Genomic DNA, 20,989 nt, shown 5'->3' with positions numbered 1-20,989 from the left:
ATCTATGATTATCGATCGTTGTAATGGAATCTTTGATTCGTTCTTTTTTTATAATTAATTCTCACCGTAATTCCACTAAGTTGTGCGTTTCGATTTCAGACTGTTACAATTGTATGCAATTTTGACAATTGTCTGTATGGATATGCCGTAGCGAGTTCAAATGTTATTTTAAGATATTCAGTCTGTTAATCGAATGTGTTATAACATCAACTATTCGAATTGTCGATATAATGCCTCAGAATTCTTCTGTTTTGTAAGTGAACAAGTGTGAACGTGTATTTTTGAGCGAAAGATTGTGATATGTATACATATATACTAATATATATACATATATATACTTGTACATATGTTGTACAGAGAGCAAAATATATTTAAGAGACTATGTATTTGTGTAAGCAAATTGAGAGTAAATTATTTATGAGTATACATATAAAGCCTTGGGCAAACTTTAATGTAAACGTATTAATAACGTAACGATAACAATAACAATAATTTAGAAACCCTTTGGTGTTCAACTGTACTTATGTGACGTAATAAATGTTTATAGTACCCATGCAATGTTTACGTGTAATTTTTTGGCAAAGTGGAGTACTATCGCGGCCACGTATGTTGAATTTTGTTTGCGAAGAATTATTTGTAATTATTATGATTTTATAATAGAATTTTATTAAGTTATTTTCTATGTTTATTCAAATTCCTATACTTTACCGACAAATTATTTGTATACTTATTTCCAAAAATAAAGTCCGTTAAATTCAATTCGTGGATTCAACTCGTACTCCGCCATTTTGATTAATACATTAAAATATAAATTTCCGTAGAAAATGTTATCAAACGTTTGCATTATATGTACCATGAAATTAATTCAATCTGTAGTGTATATATTACAAAAAATGATATCAACGTTCCTCACATATCATCTGTTTAATATTTTCTAGATTATAAGAAATGTAATGTATGTATATATTATATATACAACATATGTGCTACGATCGTTCTACATAACTGTTACTTTGAGAAATGACATTGATCATTATTTATTAAGAATAAAATTCTATTTTTATAGCCAATCAGAAATTATTCTGCATTCTAGAAATCCCATTATACGTACTTACATATACTATCATTAACAAGTGAAAAAAATAAATAATCACGAGAACTACATTGCTCAAATTCTTGCTGCTACATTCTTTTCAAACATACAAATGAAAAATATATTAATAACTTACATATCTCCAAACACGTACAACTGATGACAAGGAATCCTTTCAATCTGCAGGAAATGTACTCGCAATTTTCAAAACAACCACTCCGACGTCAAATCCACTGATTTCGTTTTACCGCGCGAAACGCCGTTAAGTTCGGTGCCGCCATCTTGAGTCGTACAAATCGCTTCATCGATATTCAGCTTCATTTACGCCTCTTTGCGCCTTAAAATCACCATATAAATTGTTACAGCGTTTCAACGAATACATCACGCAATGATATCTTAAGTAACATCGACCACTCCACAACGAAAATTCGAATCAACAACCATTAACTACAAAATCAAAGGACATTTTCACGAGCGAGCGACGATGCGCGGTTCTTTCAAACCTTGCAGTTCGAAGACTGACGCGTATCACGTGACCAGCTCGTTCTCGGCGCGACATGCACGGGGCGCGTTTGCATGTATTACGTATTGTGTGCGTGTGGTATCGGCCACGGAACTGAAGTTTAGTCCGCGCCTCGGGATTCGACACGGCTCCTGGGTGTACGAGTCAGCAGTAGAATAACGTACGGAGAAATCGTTTCGTTGAATTCAAAAGAATCAAAAGAAAAAAAGAAAAGGAAGAACAAAAAGGACGATATACAAAAGTTGGTTCAAGTAGTGACTTCTTTCGGATACTGTATTGGATTAATCTTTTTTTCCTTTGCGATGCTTTCATTGTCGTTCACCGTGTCGATTCTCGACGTCGATCGCTCGTAGATCGTGTCGCTGCGTTCGAAGGTGCGAGGAAACACGGAGTGACCACACGGAAGGAGTGAACTTATCTTATTTGGTGAAATTTCGAGAGAAACATACGATTAAAAAGAGACAGACAGTGCAACCGCGAGACTGAGAATAACAGATAGAAAGGCGACAGAGAAGGAGGCAGAAAGAGAAAGAGAGATAGAGAGAAAAACGGAAGAGAGTTACATTAAACGTTGCGTACTATGTGGGACGTCGCGTCGAGTGACATTCTAGCCTGGAGACAAAATGGGGCCCGTTGATCGGGCCCGGAAGATCTCAGGGGTCCGATTATCAACGGAGGTATGGATGTCATCGGGGACGGGGACGAGCAAACCCTCCAGGCGATTCTCGGTGAGTACTATCAGAGTTTCGTTTTGTTACCGCTTGTGTTTTGAGTGCATGATATATGTATAAATTGCAAGCGTTCACCAGTTAGCTCGGTGGAACGGTTCGCGACGATTGACAAGCATGACAGCCACGGGAATGTCGCGGATCCCTAGCGTTCGCCATATACCTTGCATTTACCGTGTGCGCCATACAAATGCGTTCTTCGGTTGCTTCGAGTTCCCCGTGCATTGACCTTAAACGCACCGGACACGGTTCATCGTGCGTTTTCGTCTTCCAGCCTCCTTACTCTCAAACAGATGACCAGATAAACAGCGTTATCCTGCTCCAGTTTGACCTTACCCGGTCTGCGTTTTTTCTCTTCCTTTTCTGCTCGAATATTCTAGAGTCTAATAAGCCTGTTCCTTAGTGATGCAGAGTATGAAAATGATCAGAGAAATTTCTCCTTATTGCGAATTATTATTTGTTGGACTTTATGTAGATACTTTTGATCGTAGCATGGACGATCAACGAATCAAGTAGTAAATATGGAGGAGTTTGTTTTTAACGGAGATGCTTCAAACAGTTGCAGGGCTAACCTTTCGTGACATAGGTAAACGAATATAGCGGAACATTATAGTATCTTTATTTTTTTTATTAAGTTATATAAAAATATAAGTATATTTTACTAACTTATCATAATTATCATAACTACTATGTACTAAAACTACCCAAACCAGAAATATCTTATACATGTAGTGTAACTGAATAAAACTATGTAAGAACACAGATATTTCTAAAGATAGCGTCGATATAGATCCAATTTAGATGTACGCTAGCGTGGTAGGTGTGTCGGTACACTGGAGTTGTTGAATAATTCAAATATTGTTGTCGCGTAGTATCATTCATAGATTCTTCCTGAATCGCTTGAATCCGAAGAATTCTGTTTGCAAAATGCTTAGCTCGCTCTGATTGATCTTCAAAGGAGAGTCGTGTGCCTACGTGGATACATTTACCCTACTTTTGCCTTGACTGTGCAGCTCCCCTCCATGCTCGCGGAAAAACCGCCTTCACATACCTGTTACACGTTTAGTTCAATGCATCGTGCTGCATCATTTCTTGCCATTATTCCACTGTAACTATGCAACAACCGCTATTATACTCTTCCCCTCGGAACCAAAACTCGTATGAGTCATCGTGTCTCTTAATTTCGTAAGAAGTCACGTTAAGTCATCCGTACCAAGCATCGGTCGAAATTAATTCATTAAGGATCAATGATGCGTTAATGCAACATTTCATTCGTAATTTCCGTTTCTAGTCAGTCTATATAATTTAATTTAGTTTTCTGACATTGTGGTTACGAAATTACTATTTCTTCTAATAATCGTCACTAACTTATGCGTGTTTAAGCAGAATTCAGGTTTTTACGACGATAGTTGAGAAAATGAAACTAATTATATACCCGTACACCCTTTACATTATTTACGTCTTTATAAATGCATAAAAATCTCTACTACGTTGTAAGTTGTATCTTTTAAAATTAGGTTTTTTTTCTGTAAGATATCCATCATCATAAAACGTTTCTTTCACAATGATAAAATGGCGTAATCAGAATAAAAAATATTTCGTGGATATGAGAAATTTAAGTAAACTTTGAGTTATCGGCGAAATATGTAATAATTATCTGTTATATAGCATCAGCGGAACAGCATCTGCATAAAAATTCTTTCGTCTTATTCGTCGTTTTTCCGCGTGTTTACGATTTTTTTCTAATAATCGCACTGGATGTTGGACTCCCGGGTGCATTCACCTGCAACGAGTGCACCGTAGCACTCTTTATTTGGGTCGGAGGTTGCAATGTAATGCTTCTCTCCGTTCAACTTGATCTTTCCACGAGCATGCTCTCGCGAGCAGTGTACAAACGGAGAACTTGTTTTTCGACTACATTGAATCATTCGTTCCTGGATTAATATGATTAAATGCGTCGAACGCGATTAAGATGAGAAAATAGACAATTAGATTAAGTCGAATATTAACATATCGTTGACAGAGCATGCTATGAAATAAATTTTCACCCCAGTTCCCATACGTACGTTTTTAGAAAATATGTCAATGCTTATAAGATGAAAAACATCTATTTGCATTTCTTGACCTTGACATTTAAAAAATTATAGACAGTAGACTCACGTTTTTCATTAACGTAACGTGTCAAGATTCTTTAGCATCGAAGTACCAAACACTTGAATATAAGTATACTTTGTTTTATCGTTTCTCACAGCGTAGCTTTTCAGTCAAAACGTGATATTTTTAAAAATTCTTAGATACGCCATCAATGGAAAGCCTGCAATCGCTACGCGTTCCTTCGAGTTCGACAGTTAAGCAGAATTTTCGGAAAGAGTCCATAAGAAACTCTTTCAATGGAAATTCGTTTAATTTCCTAATATAATTCGGTTAATTTCGAATAGCGCGCGTATTGTTGCATAGGATGGCAACGTATATTTTTACTGAATTAGCTCGGTCGATCTCGTTTAGGATACCTGTCATTGAAGCAATTTGAATTTACGCAACGGCTACTAAATTTTAATTCGTGTCACTTTAACTCGTTAAGGACCAGGCAGTGAAGTAATAGGTAGACAAATAACTTGGATTATGTAAAGGAGGTAATTGGCACAGATCTGTCTGCTATCACTACGAATAGCTAACAAAATATCTTTATCAGTTCCTAGTAATGACGAACAAAAAGCAACGAAAATGATGAACGGAAATGAAATACGATCTCCACGAAGTCAAATAATTGCCGTGGATTCAAGGTCCTTGCCGAGATTTTCCGACCAGATCGTTTTGTATTCTAACGATTTCACGTTTAGTTAACTACATACATCTAATAACGCTCTATACAATGACTGGAAAATGTATTGGCCCATACATTCGGTTTCAGTTGAAGTGGCTTTTTATCAGATTCTACATTTCATTTTCATAATATCTTATGAAAGTGTTACTTAAATGATACGAAATTTATTATAATATATACGCATGCTCGTGAAAGTATTACGATATAGTGGTCGTGTCTCATTACAGTGCTAATGAAATTTCAAAATATTTTTATAATACATACAGTACGGGCATAGAAATTTTCTATGGTAACCGTTTAAATAGGTTCGTGAGCCGGTATACTTGAATTTAGTTAACGATAGAATAGATACAATGGCGTGTTGATACGTGCTTTTCATAGCCACTGTACAATCTATCAAAAGGTTTTAATGTATTTTGGAAAACACAAAGTACAACGGAAAGAGAAAGAGAAGCACGCCGATGCGCGACCGCCGAGATTCGCTGGATGGATCGAACTCTCTCGGATATTACCGCAATTCGTCGGTCTTTACCAACAATTCCAGTATTCTCTGTGCTCGCAGTGGCTGGCAGACAGTGAAAGTTGCAGCGGTGAACGTGCTTTTCCGTTTATTTGAAATTAACAGCTCGATACTTGGTCATAACCCGTGTCAATAAACAACGCGTACCGTGTACATCATCGACAACATTTCACTTTATTTTTGTTTTCGTTATCAGCTATTATTCACAGTCGCACGATTGTCGTCAAAGTAATTGTTTGTTGCTACGTTCGTTGCCAGGAAGGTTTCTAGATTTTCTAGATTTTTTCTGATTTTAATATCTCTGATATTATCCTCATTCGCGTATCTAAAGATGTTTACGCATCCTCTAGAAAACGATAATTAACGTTAAAAGTTAGCGTGCCGTAGTAATTAAAAAAACACGCCGATTTCATGGCGAACCATCGATCTTTCTCACGTCGTAACGATAGCCGTGAAAGCCGTCGAAGATCGGCAAGAAAGACGTACAGAACATCTAACGAAGTTAGTATAGCTGTGTTAAATATAGCCGCGCGAACTTTCCTCGTTGCTAATTAATTCTCTCCGCGGTATATTATTATGTAAGCTCGATCTCTGCATTCGATCGTCAGTTCGAATACAGTGCAGCTCCATTTGTCCGAACCTGGCGAATAAACAATTCGTATACACGTACGTAAGTTTCTATCAGTTCATTGATTATTTCTGCTACCTGTGATTTCTCTTTTAAATAGTAGCAATTCACGATCGGATAAATGCATCTTGTTTAATCTGGATAGTACTTTGATCGAATACCGATTTAAATCTCGATCGTATAAATGGACTTCAGACCCGAGTGAAGTTTCACTACAGCCAACAGTAGTAATTTCGATTAATCTTTGAGCCAAGACGATTTAATCCATCTGCCATTTACGAGCGAGAGAAAGATGAAAATGAGAAGAAAACGCATGGGAAACATTTTTTATTTTTTACAATACGCTTTCTTAAATATATATTTCATTAAAATGCTGAAAACAAGCATCTGCGTTTCCCATCGAAAAGAGACATATTACGATCCATGTTGATTACATATCTTTCACTCATCCTCTCATTGACATTCCTATAATTACACTGTTTTACCCAACACCCTGTATATCGGAAATTAAAGACACACCGTTTGAACGATGCGTTGCGTGATATCTGATAGGAAAGGGTTGCTCGTCTGTGTATAAAATCAAAAGCGGTTTTCCTGATTTGTACGCTGCTTATCGCTGGTCCGTGCAGAACGACGCAACGACGCAAAATGAGCGTTAATGGCAACGTGCTTGTGCACGTGTGCACGCCTGTCTACGCTATGTAACTGCGTACGTAGATGGATGCGTCTATGCAGCAGTTACTGTGCACAGTTCCATATACGTACGTATATCAAGCGTCATTGAATAGAAAGATACGATTAGCGTGACGCGATCCTATTCTTGCTGCAGAGTTTCAAAACAATCGATTTTTCGAGTTCTGCCTAGACTTATGAAACGTTCTCTCTCTCTCTCTTTGTTTCTCTTTCTTTCCTTTTTTCGCTGCGCTGAATAGATAATAGGAAACGGTTCTTCTCGGATGTAAGTGAGTTGTTTGGGCAGTGGGTAAAGTCTGTTTCGCGTCAATTAAATTATGTAGCTTGATTCTGAGTTTGTATAATCATCGCTGTATAAGATGGCTAGATATCGTAATAATTGTATAAAATAAAAAACAAGCATATAAAGGCTGATAGTAGATATATTTTTTGAAGTTTATCTCGGTAATTATGTTTGTTCGTGCCATCTGTTTTACTAGATAAATTGATGGAAGTTGATCAGCTTTTCCTTCGCTCTTTCCTTCTTTTTTTGTAGTGCATAAAATGATTGATTAATCACGGTCGATTTGGCAAGAAGTTTAACCAACTTCCAACTCATCGGATCTTTCTTTTTCTATTTCTTTCTTGCTATGAAAAAAGGAAAGAAAGGAAACAAGGTTATCTAGAGACCCGAGGCATACAGTGTATAATAGAGAAGGTTTTACCGAGAGTCATAACTGTAAACTGGTCGCTAAACGCGAGAATAAATACCGGTCTCTTCCGATTTTGTATAACGCGCCAAAGCTGTTTGCTTCGTTCTAAACTCTAAACTATCTCCACACGAAAATCCTTGAATATATCGGAGGAAGAGGAAGAAGAAGAGTAGGAAATGAACGCAGAAATCTTTTTCTCGCTAAATTAAAATAAAAATCGGAGAAGCAACAGACACGAAGCCTCTGTATCTTTCTCATCTAATTTTTCTGCAATCTTTTCTGCAACGTAGAGGTACGAAATGCAGTAGCAGCGATAATAATCAAAGCTACTTATCGATTAGAGGAATATCCTCTACTTCCGTTCTTCCGCGGATGATCGCATCTGTCGCTCTAGTTTCACCTTCGTCGAATTTGTCTATAAATAGGGACGAATGGTAGGTAAGCTGTACCGGTAGCACTAGTTTATTATACTCCATATAGTAATGGCGGCCATAAATTGCAACAAACGGTGTCGTCACGAGAGGCAATTTACTACTTGCCACTCGCGCCCTTGCGCCTCTACGAACGCAACTTTCCTCGATGCTCTTCCTCAAATCAATATCGGACCAGTGCAAAAGGGATCTTTTCGAGTTCTTTTAACGAAACGGTACGATTCACAAAACTCAACGAAAAAGACGTACTCGAGAAATTGAAGAAATCTCGGGTTTTAAATACCCTCGAATGCATACACACCGATTTCGTTTCAAGTTTATTGCGTATTTACCGATATGATTCTAATATGTAGAATACGAGATTTTATTATCATAAATTAAAGAAGCGTTATGCAATTTACTATTGGATAATATTTCTCATCGCTGCCTATCTAATTGCCACTAGTACTTATTCGACAATTCGTGTTTCGATGGAATTCGTTGTATGTCACTTCGACACGCAGCAGCCACGCATTATCGGCAAACAAAGAATATTTGGAAAATGTTAATGTTTCGGCTGATGATGGAAGCGAATCTACGCATACTCCGGAATCAAATATTTGCTTTGATACCATTGCTCTCCGACCGATTAACAACAACGAATCGCATTAAGCTCTCAAAATCTCTCATCTGTATATCGTAGCAATCACCACAAACGTATCACCAGAAGATTCCATTTATTACCAGCATCCTTCTCCAGCTCATCGACGAGCCGCAACTGTTCCGAATCTGGTGTTTATACTTGAAATTTCCGTAGCGTGCAAATCGATGGAAACCAGCTCTCTGAAATAACATTAATCACCTACTATTTCTTTTATCTCCGACGTGTTGTTTCCCCTACATTCCCTCGCCATATCTACCACCGTTTTACCATACACATGCTGGTTCGGCTTGCGATTTCATGCCGATCCACCGTTACACCGTTCATTTTATTTTGCTTGCCTTCTCTACCAACCGTGTTGAAATCGTATCGATTCACCGGGTGAACGTTTATTTTCGACAACGGACGCACGCCAGCGACAATAAAACCGTTCGATCGTGGCCGCTTATCGGTGATCGGCGGACCTGAAGGATGAGTTATAGGACCGGCTGGTGCGACATGGCCGTTGAGGAAAGCACCGCGCAAGCTGGAGGTCGTCCTGAACCACCCACAACATCACATTGGTCGGCGAAAAGCTGTGTGGTTCCGCCTTTCGTCTAAAAGCTCGGGCATGCGCCGAGTTTCCGTGCCATTCGCTGCACCAGGCCACACGGTGCCTATCGTCTCTTTATTGTTATTATCGTCATCGTCGCTGTCCCTTTCCTCTTCTCTTTTTCCATTCGTTTCGAACTACTTTCCCTACTGCCATGCGACCAGCCATGAACAACCGCGAACGATATAAATAACGATGAGACACGAACGAGTATTTTGTTAGCGTCCTCGTTGTTACGGAAGATCGTTGGTATCTTTGTTTTGTTGGCAGAGTGGCCTGATACAATCGTCGATTTTAATCCTACGAATAATTCAATCATCGATGATTAGTAAAGTAGCAAGTAAAGAATTAATCGAGAGAGTAATCGGTTAACAATCGAATATTTTAAGTTCGGTAACCGAGTGTCAGTCTGTTGCCTATTTAAATGGCACCGCATCAGGGTCGCGCATAGGAGCGAAAACTATTTGCAAAGATTGGTTCTAAGACTGAGCTTTTTCTCTAAATTAATCGTTACGTAGCCGACCAAAATGTTTATAGCTCTAAGGAAACAGTTTTGTGATATTTTCGTTAAGAAGATCGTTAAGATAGATATTACGTGGAAGCGTACATACTCAGGCTACCGACATTAGGTTTAATCTACGAAGAACGTTCCCATTGTTCGCCAGACCCATTTTGACAATGGACTTTGGTAACTACGAGAAGGAAGATGTTTGGAAAGAAACATGGGAGCCATCTCGATCTTCCCCTTAGATTATACAGTTTTTCTTTGTTTTAGGGTTTTGTTCTTTAGAGCGTGTTACGATAGTAATTGCTTTATTATTTGCGATCGCGTCGAGTTTAAGCTTTTGTAGTGGAACGGTTAATTTATGAGCGGAAGCTGCGAGAGATTCGGGTTAAGATAAGTTTAGCAATGCTAAATGCGATCGAATACTAAAATGGTTGAAGCATTGTAGCGAGATTAAATGAATTATTTATTTTCTTTTTTTTTTTTCTCTCTTAAGACGAGGAGGACGAGGAGTAGAAAATTGATTTGTGAAACCCATTTCGTGCCTGTGACCCGGATTCTCTGTGAAAATCTCTGTTATTTGTCCGGGCGGAAGTTAATGTGGAACGCCGTTGTTGATGACATCCTCGTGTTCTTGTCCCTTTTTTGCAATAACCGCAGTGCATGCGTTTTATTCGCGCGTGTATGCAAACAGGGGAACAGGTAGCGTGACATATACTTCGATGACAGGCGTGCAATTATGCAGATTTTGACACCTGATCGTAGCTTATGTACATACGTAAGGTCGTCAATCGTGCGGATGCGCGCAGGTAAAAGTTAAATAGACAGATTCGTTGCAAATAAAATTCATTGAAAGTAAGTCGCGATAACGTCGTAATATATTACTTAGAAAATAATAGTTAGACCTTACATGCATATGCATCTATGGAAAATCAGAAAATGCAAAAGCGCACGACGCTTGATACTTAAATTAGAAACTCAATGTTTAAATTGTTGAAGTGGTCACCACTTCTAAGAAAACTCTACATCTGGTCTTTTTTAGTTTTCTCAAGCACCGAAGCCATCGACAGCGTGTAGACAAAAGACTGCGACGAAGACAGACCACAAACAGTAGACAGGCGACGTTGGCTTCGGGGTTTTCAGTTATTGGGTAACACAGCTAGCGTGCTGTGGACCAGCATGTGTGGATCTGGACCAGCTCAAATTGTATTCTTACTTATAATTACACTTCTATTCAAATATATTTTCTGCCTTACAATTTATCCACGAGTTTTCTCTGTTTACACATCGAATAACCTCAACATAAATAAAACGATCGAACACGTTGATTATTCTGTCCAGGAGATTTACGTAAAGTTTCTCGTTCTTTATAGTTCATTGTTGTAAAACAAGCAATCGAATTTTACAATTCAACAGAAATAAACTAATCTTATAATTTAACCAATTATTCGAAAGAAAGCGACCAAACGTATTTACGAGATTGTTATCTTAAACTGCGGTATACGATTTCTTACTGTAAATCATAAATAAAATTCTGCAAACTGTTTGAATGTGCGGTATTCGTTATTAAAAGCAAGCGTGAATTACGTGTGAGAAAAAGCTGTTTCGTTTGAATACGCAATGGCTAATTCTCACCGCCTGGATACGTTTCTGTGTACGCACCTGTGGGTGAACCTGTTTACCTCAGCTCCACAAAGCAAACTTGTTTACAGCTATAAAGTTCCCTAAGCTGCTCCCTTAAAGTGCCCATGTATACGTGTGTACTACAAACTGTGCGTTGAAGTGTACGTACGTCTACGAAAAACTGTCGGTGAGACTCGTTTTCTAGACGGAAGAAAGGGGACGAACTAAAGGGGTGGTTTGTTTAATCGATGCCACGACTCTTTGATCCCGTTGTGTCCACAACTCTGTGTTCCGTACGCTTTCACAATCATGCGAATCGGCCACAACGCGGTCTTTGTTTCCTTTGCATGCCACTGATTCGTGAAAGTAAACAGCGTTCTATTCTTGCATTGGGTCATCGAAAAATTCACTTCCGTGATTATTTAATCCTCCATTGGTATCCTTTGGTCATACGTTGAACACAACTGTTCATGCTAAGTATGCGTCGAGTTATTCGATTGCAACTTTAGTTCCTTGAAATCTATTTTATTATCATTTAATTCTTTAAATATTATTGAAATCTATCGAGGACCTGGAAATATCGAATACCAATGGAAACGAAATAAGATTTAATAAATAGATCCAAATCGTGATAAATTGAAATAAAATGAAACTAACGTTATTGGTAAAACTGGTAGAAATGTTACACACCTTATACAAGAATGATAAAAGTTGGTTAATAAAGTAGAATGCAACGCTACGAGTGAATTTTACAAATATGTAATCCGAGTATCCGCATTTATAGAAAAAAACTATCAGTTTTATTTATTTATTATCTATTCCGTTCGTAATTCTTTTGTTTAATTAACCATTAGCGATTTTTAGGTTTCACGCATAAATTGGTAAAGATATTTTCCTTTCCTCCTTCGACTTCTTGTATTTACCTTTCACGGTCCTCAGCGAATTCCAGAATGAGAGGAGCTCGTTCTAATCTCAAGATCATCGTCTGCCTACGTCCATACACGGCGTCACGATGCATGAATTAGAAAGACCGTCTTGATCGTAGATTGACGGGGATCCTGAAATGGAGAACCGAGAGATTTCAAGGATACGCTCTCGCCGGCTTTCAAGTCTCGCTTCGATCTCGATGGTATCTCAAATATATGTATACTTCGATACGATTATACACTTAGCTGGTTAATATAGCTGTTTGTTTGGACGTGCATGTCATATAAAATGTTGACGTAACGTGAAATTTTTCAGTTTTTAACGTTTGCATTGCCAATTACTTCTTTTCTTCTCCGTTTCCCTTTTTTTTTTTTTTTTTATTATTATTCCATCCACGTATATGCTATTCACGATCATTAAGATTTTCTACTTAAGATTATACGTGTGTTCTTGAAGTCACGTACACGGACGTTTATAGATATCCGGACACTTTGAATACTTCGTAACGACAGCATATAAATTTTACGAATGAACAATGTACCATTAGCCAGAAACACTGTTTATTAACTTTTTATGGAATCACCAAATTGCCTGTTAGAAAGCAAATAAAATTCTCTAATTTCTCTAAATATTTCTCTCTATCTGATATTTTTAAAAATAATAATAATCATAGTATTTGCTGTTGAGTACAGAGCCAAAATTTCAATTCAATTTCAAACTTCAAAGGAGGGTAAATCAAAGTTGAAAAGGCCTTGTAACAGCAAGTGCACTTAATGTGATTTTCACGCTATTAAATTAAAAATAAAACGACTTTTTCTCTCTATCTGATATCTCTAAAAATAATAATAATCATAGTATTTGCTGTTGAGTACAGAGCCAAAATTTCAATTCAATTTCAAACTTCAAAGCAGGGTAAATCAAAGTTGAAAAGGCCTTGTAACAACATGTGCATTTAATGTGATTTTCACGCTATTATATTAAAAATTGAACGACTTAGAACGAACAAATATGAAAATATACCGGGGGGCCTAGATATCCTTACTATAATACTTTACATTTATTACTAACACCGGAAGTGCTTCTGTTAAATTAAAAGATTCTTCTTAATCACTTGTATAATTAAAAGATTGAAGGATCTGTAGAGTTTAATCGAGGACGACGGTATTGTTTCGTTCGTACGAACGATTCGCAAAATGATTCTATCGCGCTCGTATCAAACAAAATTGTGGTTGCACAACTTTGAGGCGGTACGAGCGAGTATAACGAGACACGAAAGTCACCAACCATTATAACGGATAATGTTCTCGTTGCTTCATACGTCAATTGGTGTAATAGCGCTAGAAATGCCATCCGACGAATCGATTTACGAAAGATTTTCGCGTTTCTACGCTGAAGATCTGGAGCAACGTATATATCGTATGCAACTCTGCCGATCGTTTCGACGAAATTAAGACGTCTTCGTGGAACTTTAATTTATGGGAATCGCGCGTTACGACACGGAAACTTGCTTATGCGAAGGAACGGCTTTGTTACATCGCTACAAAGCTAGTAAGGCTAATGCCGAGTAATTACATACGCCTTGCATACGCCAGAAACTAGAATTTTCGTTAATGGACACGGACGTTAAGAGAAACGTCTGCTACTGCGAGGAAAAAGAAACGCGTTAGAAAGATACAAAGACTATCTAATTAGAAGAGATATGCAATATGTATATAGTATTAAGCCAGAAACTAATCTTCGTTATGTATATCGCATGCAACTAAAGGTTCAACAAACGTTTTGCGAGATATACGATAAAGAATATAACAAAGAATATAGCAAAGATATAACATACAAATACAACGACGATAAATTTGTGAAATTTAATGTACGAAAGACAAGGGAAGACGCGAAGCGACACTCTTGCGTTTACATTGCTTTGTTTTTCGTACGTCAACTTTGACAAGTTGCAGTTAAGATATCAACCAAGCTAACGATTTTCCGGTACAAGTAAGCTAATAGCTTTTTTCGTAGAGGATGTCTTTAAAAAGATGTCATTTAAAAAAATTAAGGTCCCTTTAACGTCTCGAAAAATATACTCATCCGAGTAATTTCCTTAAATACGATAAATTTCCCTGGAAACATTTTCTCATAAAGTCAACAGACAACGAATTACTTGAGACGGTAGTTTCTACTGACTCACTCGGTATCAAATTCAATTCGAACATGCCGCAACTACGAATTTATTATTAATTATATTTATCAATTCAATTTATCATCATCTCGTTACACGTTTCGATAAGAATTTCTACTCTTATAGACGAATATCATCAACAAACTTATCTATACTTATTTGCGCGAGACGCAGCTGGTGAAATTAATCCGCCTCTAAAGTAGATCAACACAGTCAGACACAGGCCATCCATATACTACGTATTCTTCAGCCGCGGAAGCTGTTCAGCTACGTCGAAATAATTATCGCCTTGGCGGTCGATCCTAGCAGCGAGTGTGGGAGGCAGAAGATTCGTTTCATCTCTAGGCGAAAGTTGCTCGATCTCAATCACTGAAAGTGTTTTATCGACCATGAAATTGAACGAAGAGGTGATAAAAATGCTGCAGTAATAAATTCCGCGTACAGAACGTCAGACACCTAGTTCCGCCGATGAACCCTCTCGAATTAATCGGTTGCTCGCGAGCGAACTTTCCAGTTCCATTTATCCACTGAGGAGGGATAAATGATAGGCTTTGGTTCTAGTGGGATCTTTTATCGCATTCGCGACCTTTATTCTAATAAAATGGGCAGCTTCGAACGTCTGATCGGAGCACGAGTTTCCTAGCCGTTTTCATCGCGTTTTCCGAGACCTTCTGTCTCCTCGACACTCGATCACGCCCACGCACGAACCTCTAATTTGCTATTACATCAAGCAGGGCGGTACGCGCCACTTCCGGGTAAGAAATCAAAGTCATCCGTCGCGAAGCAAACGCTGTCTTCTGGTAAACGTACGGACGAATCCGTGACTTTATCATTCTTTTTTTTTTTTTATTTTTATTAACTTTTCTGGTATGCAGCTTTAAACAACTTCCATGTAGTTCTATCGACTTTTGGCCGATTTTCAATCTAATTTCGACGATCTTTAACGACTCCTTCGAATACCTTTCGCCGGATTTTTAATCGATCGTCTAGGAATTTTTACGGATTTCTGTCAAGTTCTTACTGATTTGAAATTTCTAGCATTATCTTGTTTTTTACGATTTTTCTTCAGATCTCTGTTTATCGTTTGTGAACTTCCGTTTCTATTAGACATATCTTTAACTAATTTTGATACGTTTCGACGAAACTTGGATACTTTTAAATCTTCGATCATCCAGTGAATTTCGACTTCTCTCAACGCGCTTCTAACAAATTTTGACGATCTCTTACGTCTATATGAAAAGTTATACAAATCCTGATGCACATATTTTTCATTTCAAATGTATTTCAATGTACACGCTGCTAAGATATCGATTATCAATTCTAACGATTGGAACAAAAATAGTCGGATTGTTAGCAACGCGTAAGAGGAATACACGAGCAGCTTTTCTCCAAGTTAGAACGTTCAACGAGAGAGCAATACATTTTGAGGAGATCTCGGTTGATTTCGCAAGTGTCGTAGCCTGTTATTGGCTTAATGACGATTTGCATCGCTCACGATAATCCCACGTGTACATATCTACTCGCAAGGCTCGTATCACGTACTCGCACGCTGATAAATATCTATCCACGACATGTTTCTTCTTTTATATTTCTGCTTTTGCGTTTTCTGCTTACATTTCTGTTTTATTCCTCTTATGCAACACGCTTGAAAAAAAATCTATCATCTTATCTAAACGTTTAAAGTTTCATGAAAACGCACATGCAATTTCATTAACTCGCGATGATCGAATAATTTCCGTTTCTTCCTCTTTTCTTTTTTTTTTTTTGTTGGTTTCCAAGAGCGTTATTCAGTATTTCTTTAGAAACGTATGGCTTTCTTTTGTGCGAGACTCGGCGTAAATCTAAAAATTTTCACAATTAACAGACGTTTCCACAATGTCTGTCTCTGCAATTATCGCTAATTCCTACTGTTTCTTTAAGGCTCCGTTCACCGGTAGCAGTAATTCAAAGAAAAACTTTTTCCCGTGAAACGGAATGTAAAAAATTTTGCACATCCATAGCTATTGAAACTACAACGAATTTGAAGAAAATTTCACGACATTATTATCCGAAACTCGAGTCATCCAACTAATTAAAATTCTAGTAAAATTGCAAACTTTCAAAATCTGACGGATTTCTATCTCTTAATAGATAAAAACAAGAAGATACAAACTTTACCAATTTCGCTACCCTAAACGGAGCGTTCGAGCATTGAAATCGTCATCCGCGTCTCGAAATCCTCTACACATTTACAGTGTTTCCACCGAGAAATCTCTACTTTTAAATATAAAAAGAAAGGCGAAGATATAACAGACGAAAATTATAAAGCAAATTGCCGCGACATGGCGGCGCGCAAAACACGCCACGGCGAGTTTACTACGGTCGACCGTTCTAGATTTTCATGGGAGATTGTTTATAATGCAAGAGAGAGGATGTGTGGACTACTTTGCGAGTCGCGAGTCGTGCCGCGATCGCGGAACGCTTCGACGTTCCACATGCAGAGGAGAGAACGGGAAGCCTCGTAAAAATCGAGGTAACACACAATGCTCCCGACTATCCACATGTTCTGTGCTATCGGTATTTGTATAACAACAACGTATAAATGACAAAAAGAAATGTACGAGCCAATAAATTGGCGCTTCAACCACTTGTTATCTTTTATATTTCATACTTGGTATCTTTTTATCAAATTATATATTAACTTGTCCGAAATGTTTCTTTCGTTTTATAAGGAAATAATAGACGCACAATGTTTTTTGTTTTATATTAGTTTATTGAATTATACACGAACGTAATAATAGAAATCGATCACGCGTAATTCAATAAAATAGTATAAAACAGAAATTCTTGTTCATCTATTATCACCTTATGAAACGAAAGAAACTTTTCGGACAACCTGATACATCCATCTACATCTCATATTATATCATGGTATTAAAATCTATACAGATAAATCTAACGGTAACAGTGTCATAGTGCAGTGTAGCTGAGAAAATTCAACAGTGTTAAATACGTGTCGATTAAACATTAATTACTAGACTGCAGATGTTTATGGAAATGCAATGAAAGAGATTTAGTGGCGATGTATTTAAAGAGGTGTCCTGAATTAGAATGTTCTAAAACAGCATCTTTTTGTGATTTGTTTTTAAAGGGAAATGAAGAAACGAAGTTATTGAATTTTGAGGCATGGTTTTATATATATTTAACGAATACAAAGAAATTTTTTTAAAGTAAAAAACAAAAATTATAACAGATTTCCAAACCTATTTCATGGGCCGCAGCTTTCAATCGGTGGGAAAGATCCACCTCGTAATTCTTGACTGAAACAAACAACCAAAAAAGGATTAAATTATTGTATATTTTTCTTCTCGATGAACTAAAAAAGTTCGTCAAAAAGTTTATTTAAATAATTGTTATAGCACCTTAAAGTTTATTTTTTCTTTTTATAAAACACATTTTTTCTTTTAAACCCGCCAACATTTTTAATTGCACACTATTTTCTGCCTTTTTCTTTTAGTTCAACTCGTCGATGTTTTTGTTAATTTGTAAACGGTGCTTCTATCGCTTCTTTTTTATTTGACTCGTAAATCAGAAACAACGTTATTTCGAATAACGAAGCAGCTTCGTAATGTTTGACAACTGACTACCAATGTCAAACCAATTAATTGTTAAAAAGTCAATTTTATCGTGTTATGATTGAAGGGTTTTAAATGGTTGTAAACTATCGACCTTGAATAACCTTGGGACACTAATACGTCACGGGTCAATGAATTCGCTGCTAAATGGACTGCACGTTCGATTAAATGGAAATTTATGCGTACAATTTAATCGGAGGAAAGGAAAATTATTTTCCAACAAGAAACCTGCATCCGTTACAAAAATTATTATTAATTCTATTTGCAATTTCATAGATAAATTGCATCACGCGTAAAATAAGCATTTACTCGGATACTTTTAAATGTATGTGCTCGATATACGAGCCAGTTTCTCCTAGTTAGTCTTTCGTCGTATAAACATCGTAAATACGACATGATTTATCTTGGACAAATTATTTGTGCAATATTAAGTAGGTTAAGACAACCATAAAAGGTTCCAGTTTGGCGCAACGACTTTGTGTTGGTCGGTTTCGCGGTGCATCGTAGTTTTTAATATTTCTAATATTAAAAAATTCTAATCGCTGTATCGTGATCCTTCAGGAAAGCGGGAAAAATGAAACGTTCCCGAATGTTACCATTAGATGGCGGATTTTTAAGCAAATGCATCTAAATAAAAATATATAAAATATCGAAAGTTGTATAATTTTGAATAACAGGCGGAGCAAATCACCATTTAAATTCTATCTCATTGGTTACGTTCATAAAGATACAAATTTTGCGTAAAAACCCGCAGTTTTTTAATAATTTATTCTCGACGATTGTCTCCGGTATTTTCGTTTATGCTGATTTTGTTTGCGCACCTTTGGACATCGATGATGACAGCGTCTGATATTTCTTTCTAATCGTAGAGTGTGATATCAATTATCGAGTGAAACGTTTCGATACGACTAGATCCCTGATTTTTATTTTATATTTTATTATGTGAAATTTGAAGATCCATAGAACGCTTACGATATACAAAAATCTCGTACGTAAAATATCCAAAGTAGAGATCTCGTTATATATTTTAATAGAAAAGAATCTCGAAATGAACAGAGTCTGCACCTAAGTTGCATTTCTTTAGTTACGTGCAACGAAATATACATAAATTAGCATAAAGATCCGCGGCTTGAATATCTCTTGCTCGGCACAACGACACGCAGTAATACGAAAACAAACATTAATATCGTAATTACTTGGATATCTCGGCTAGAATCGGAAACGGTGTGGCTTGGGAACTCGAGTTTCCGTCGGTTCTCGTAGAGTTCACGTACAAATATACCCTAAGTTGTCTTCTTTCTAAGCCAGGAAAACATATCTTCACCATAGAAAACTTCCTCCAACTGTTTCGTTCTTCCCAAAATCTTCCATTATTTTCTATCGAAAGTAAATAAAACAGACTAGAGGAGTTCAACATGAAAATTAACTCTCAATAGAATTCTTCCGAAAGTACCGCGCTTCTATAAAAGTAATCGCCGAAAAGATTTTTAATTTTCACTCGAAACTCGCAGATTTTATATTATATTATTGCTATATTATTTATATCAGCCCCTCGGTGGTTTAAATAAATCTATCGTAGGATTATTCGAATGATTTTCTTCTTTTTAATATTTTCTCCTGCTGGACGTGTAGTAGAAGTATACGATAATTTCCCACTTTCGTTGTTATATCACACGCTAAAGATGTGTCATGGTACGACAACACCTGTACAAAGTTCGAAAGCGAATTTTAAATCGTTTAAGAAACTTGGTTTGGTTCGAGTAATTTTATTTTTTGCCGTCTGAAGAGTCTACCGAAAAAACGGCCAGTTTTAACGAATTTCGAACGTAACATTTTTTCGTACGCTCCTGTATCTGCTCTTTATCGCTGGCTTGTGTCGCATTGCGAATGAAAATCTGCCGAGTTTCACGATAATAGTTGCATAGATAAAAGAAATTGACGTGTACAGCGAAAAAATGTTTTTCATTCTTTGCACTCCAATGTGTCATAATATCGCTTCAAGTTATCAGTAAAGGTTGAAAATCACGCAGAATAAAACAAAGAGTAAAACGATGTTCTATTTTGAAGATCGATGAGAAAATCTGAAAATTACCAAAGCTCCACGTCCTCCCCTTTTCTTCGCCGCCCACCGTTCGTGTATTCTCATTTTCGGATTATTTTGTGGATAATGTTCGATCGCAGGCGAGGAAAAATACTGAATAACGGTAGAATGGTAGCACGTTGATGGTTTACGTCGGTGGAAATCCGCGAGTCGCGTTAATCATCCTCTCTACCTGCGGTCTTAGGCAACACCTTCATTGATTGCTATCGTCCTCGACGAGGATGCACCAACACCTCGGCGCCTCCTGTCCCCTCGTTATCTTCATCGCGATTAAATTCTTCGACGCTGCGCACACAAAGCATTGTCTGTTCACGAAACGAATTTACTTATCTCGAATTGAATTATTACATGATCAAGAAATTGGCGAGTGAAAACGGATGTTGGACTGGACCAATAAAACAATTGTACGACGATGAATCAGCTAAATAATGGCATTAACTTAGTATCTTTATTATTATCATCATCTTTCGATCGATGCTTATTAACCGTCTTCATTGTAAACGCAGTTAAATTATAGTAAGCTTCGAGCATCTTGTTATACGTGTTCTCACGGTGGTCGTATGGCCACGTATTTAGGATTATGAAATAGAATGTTACTTTCCTATGAATCTGATCGTAGAATCGCGGACAACTTTCAGCCGATATGTAAACAACCCTTGCACGCTTCTAAATGTCAAAATAT

The 20,989-nt window shown here is 37.2% G+C and overlaps 1 protein-coding gene across 6 annotated transcripts in view; it reads left to right on the top strand.

Annotated features, from left to right (window-relative positions):
* Positions 1-1,683: 1,683 nt before the first annotated feature.
* LOC117210045 (myelin regulatory factor-like protein) overlaps positions 1,684-20,989 on the top strand; it is a 68,508-nt gene continuing 49,202 nt past the window's right edge. For 4 of the 6 annotated variants that reach the window (XR_004488035.1, XM_033452636.1, XM_033452638.1 and 1 more), the window contains exon 1: positions 1,685-2,344. Coding sequence is in view for 5 of the 6 variants with exons in the window: in XM_033452636.1 (XP_033308527.1) it covers positions 2,296-2,344 (49 nt within the window). In the remaining variant the exon portion in view is untranslated. Of the gene's footprint in view, positions 2,345-20,989 lie in introns of all 6 variants that reach the window. The other 2 variants (XM_033452639.1, XM_033452635.1) reach the window with 1 other exon arrangement.

This window comes from Bombus bifarius, unplaced genomic scaffold, assembly GCF_011952205.1.
Source record: "Bombus bifarius isolate JDL3187 unplaced genomic scaffold, Bbif_JDL3187 scf7180000008199, whole genome shotgun sequence".
NCBI classification, from domain to species: Eukaryota; Metazoa; Arthropoda; class Insecta; order Hymenoptera; family Apidae; genus Bombus; species Bombus bifarius.
Note: the sequence above shows the minus strand (reverse complement) of the source record. Positions and strands in the feature narration are given on the sequence as shown.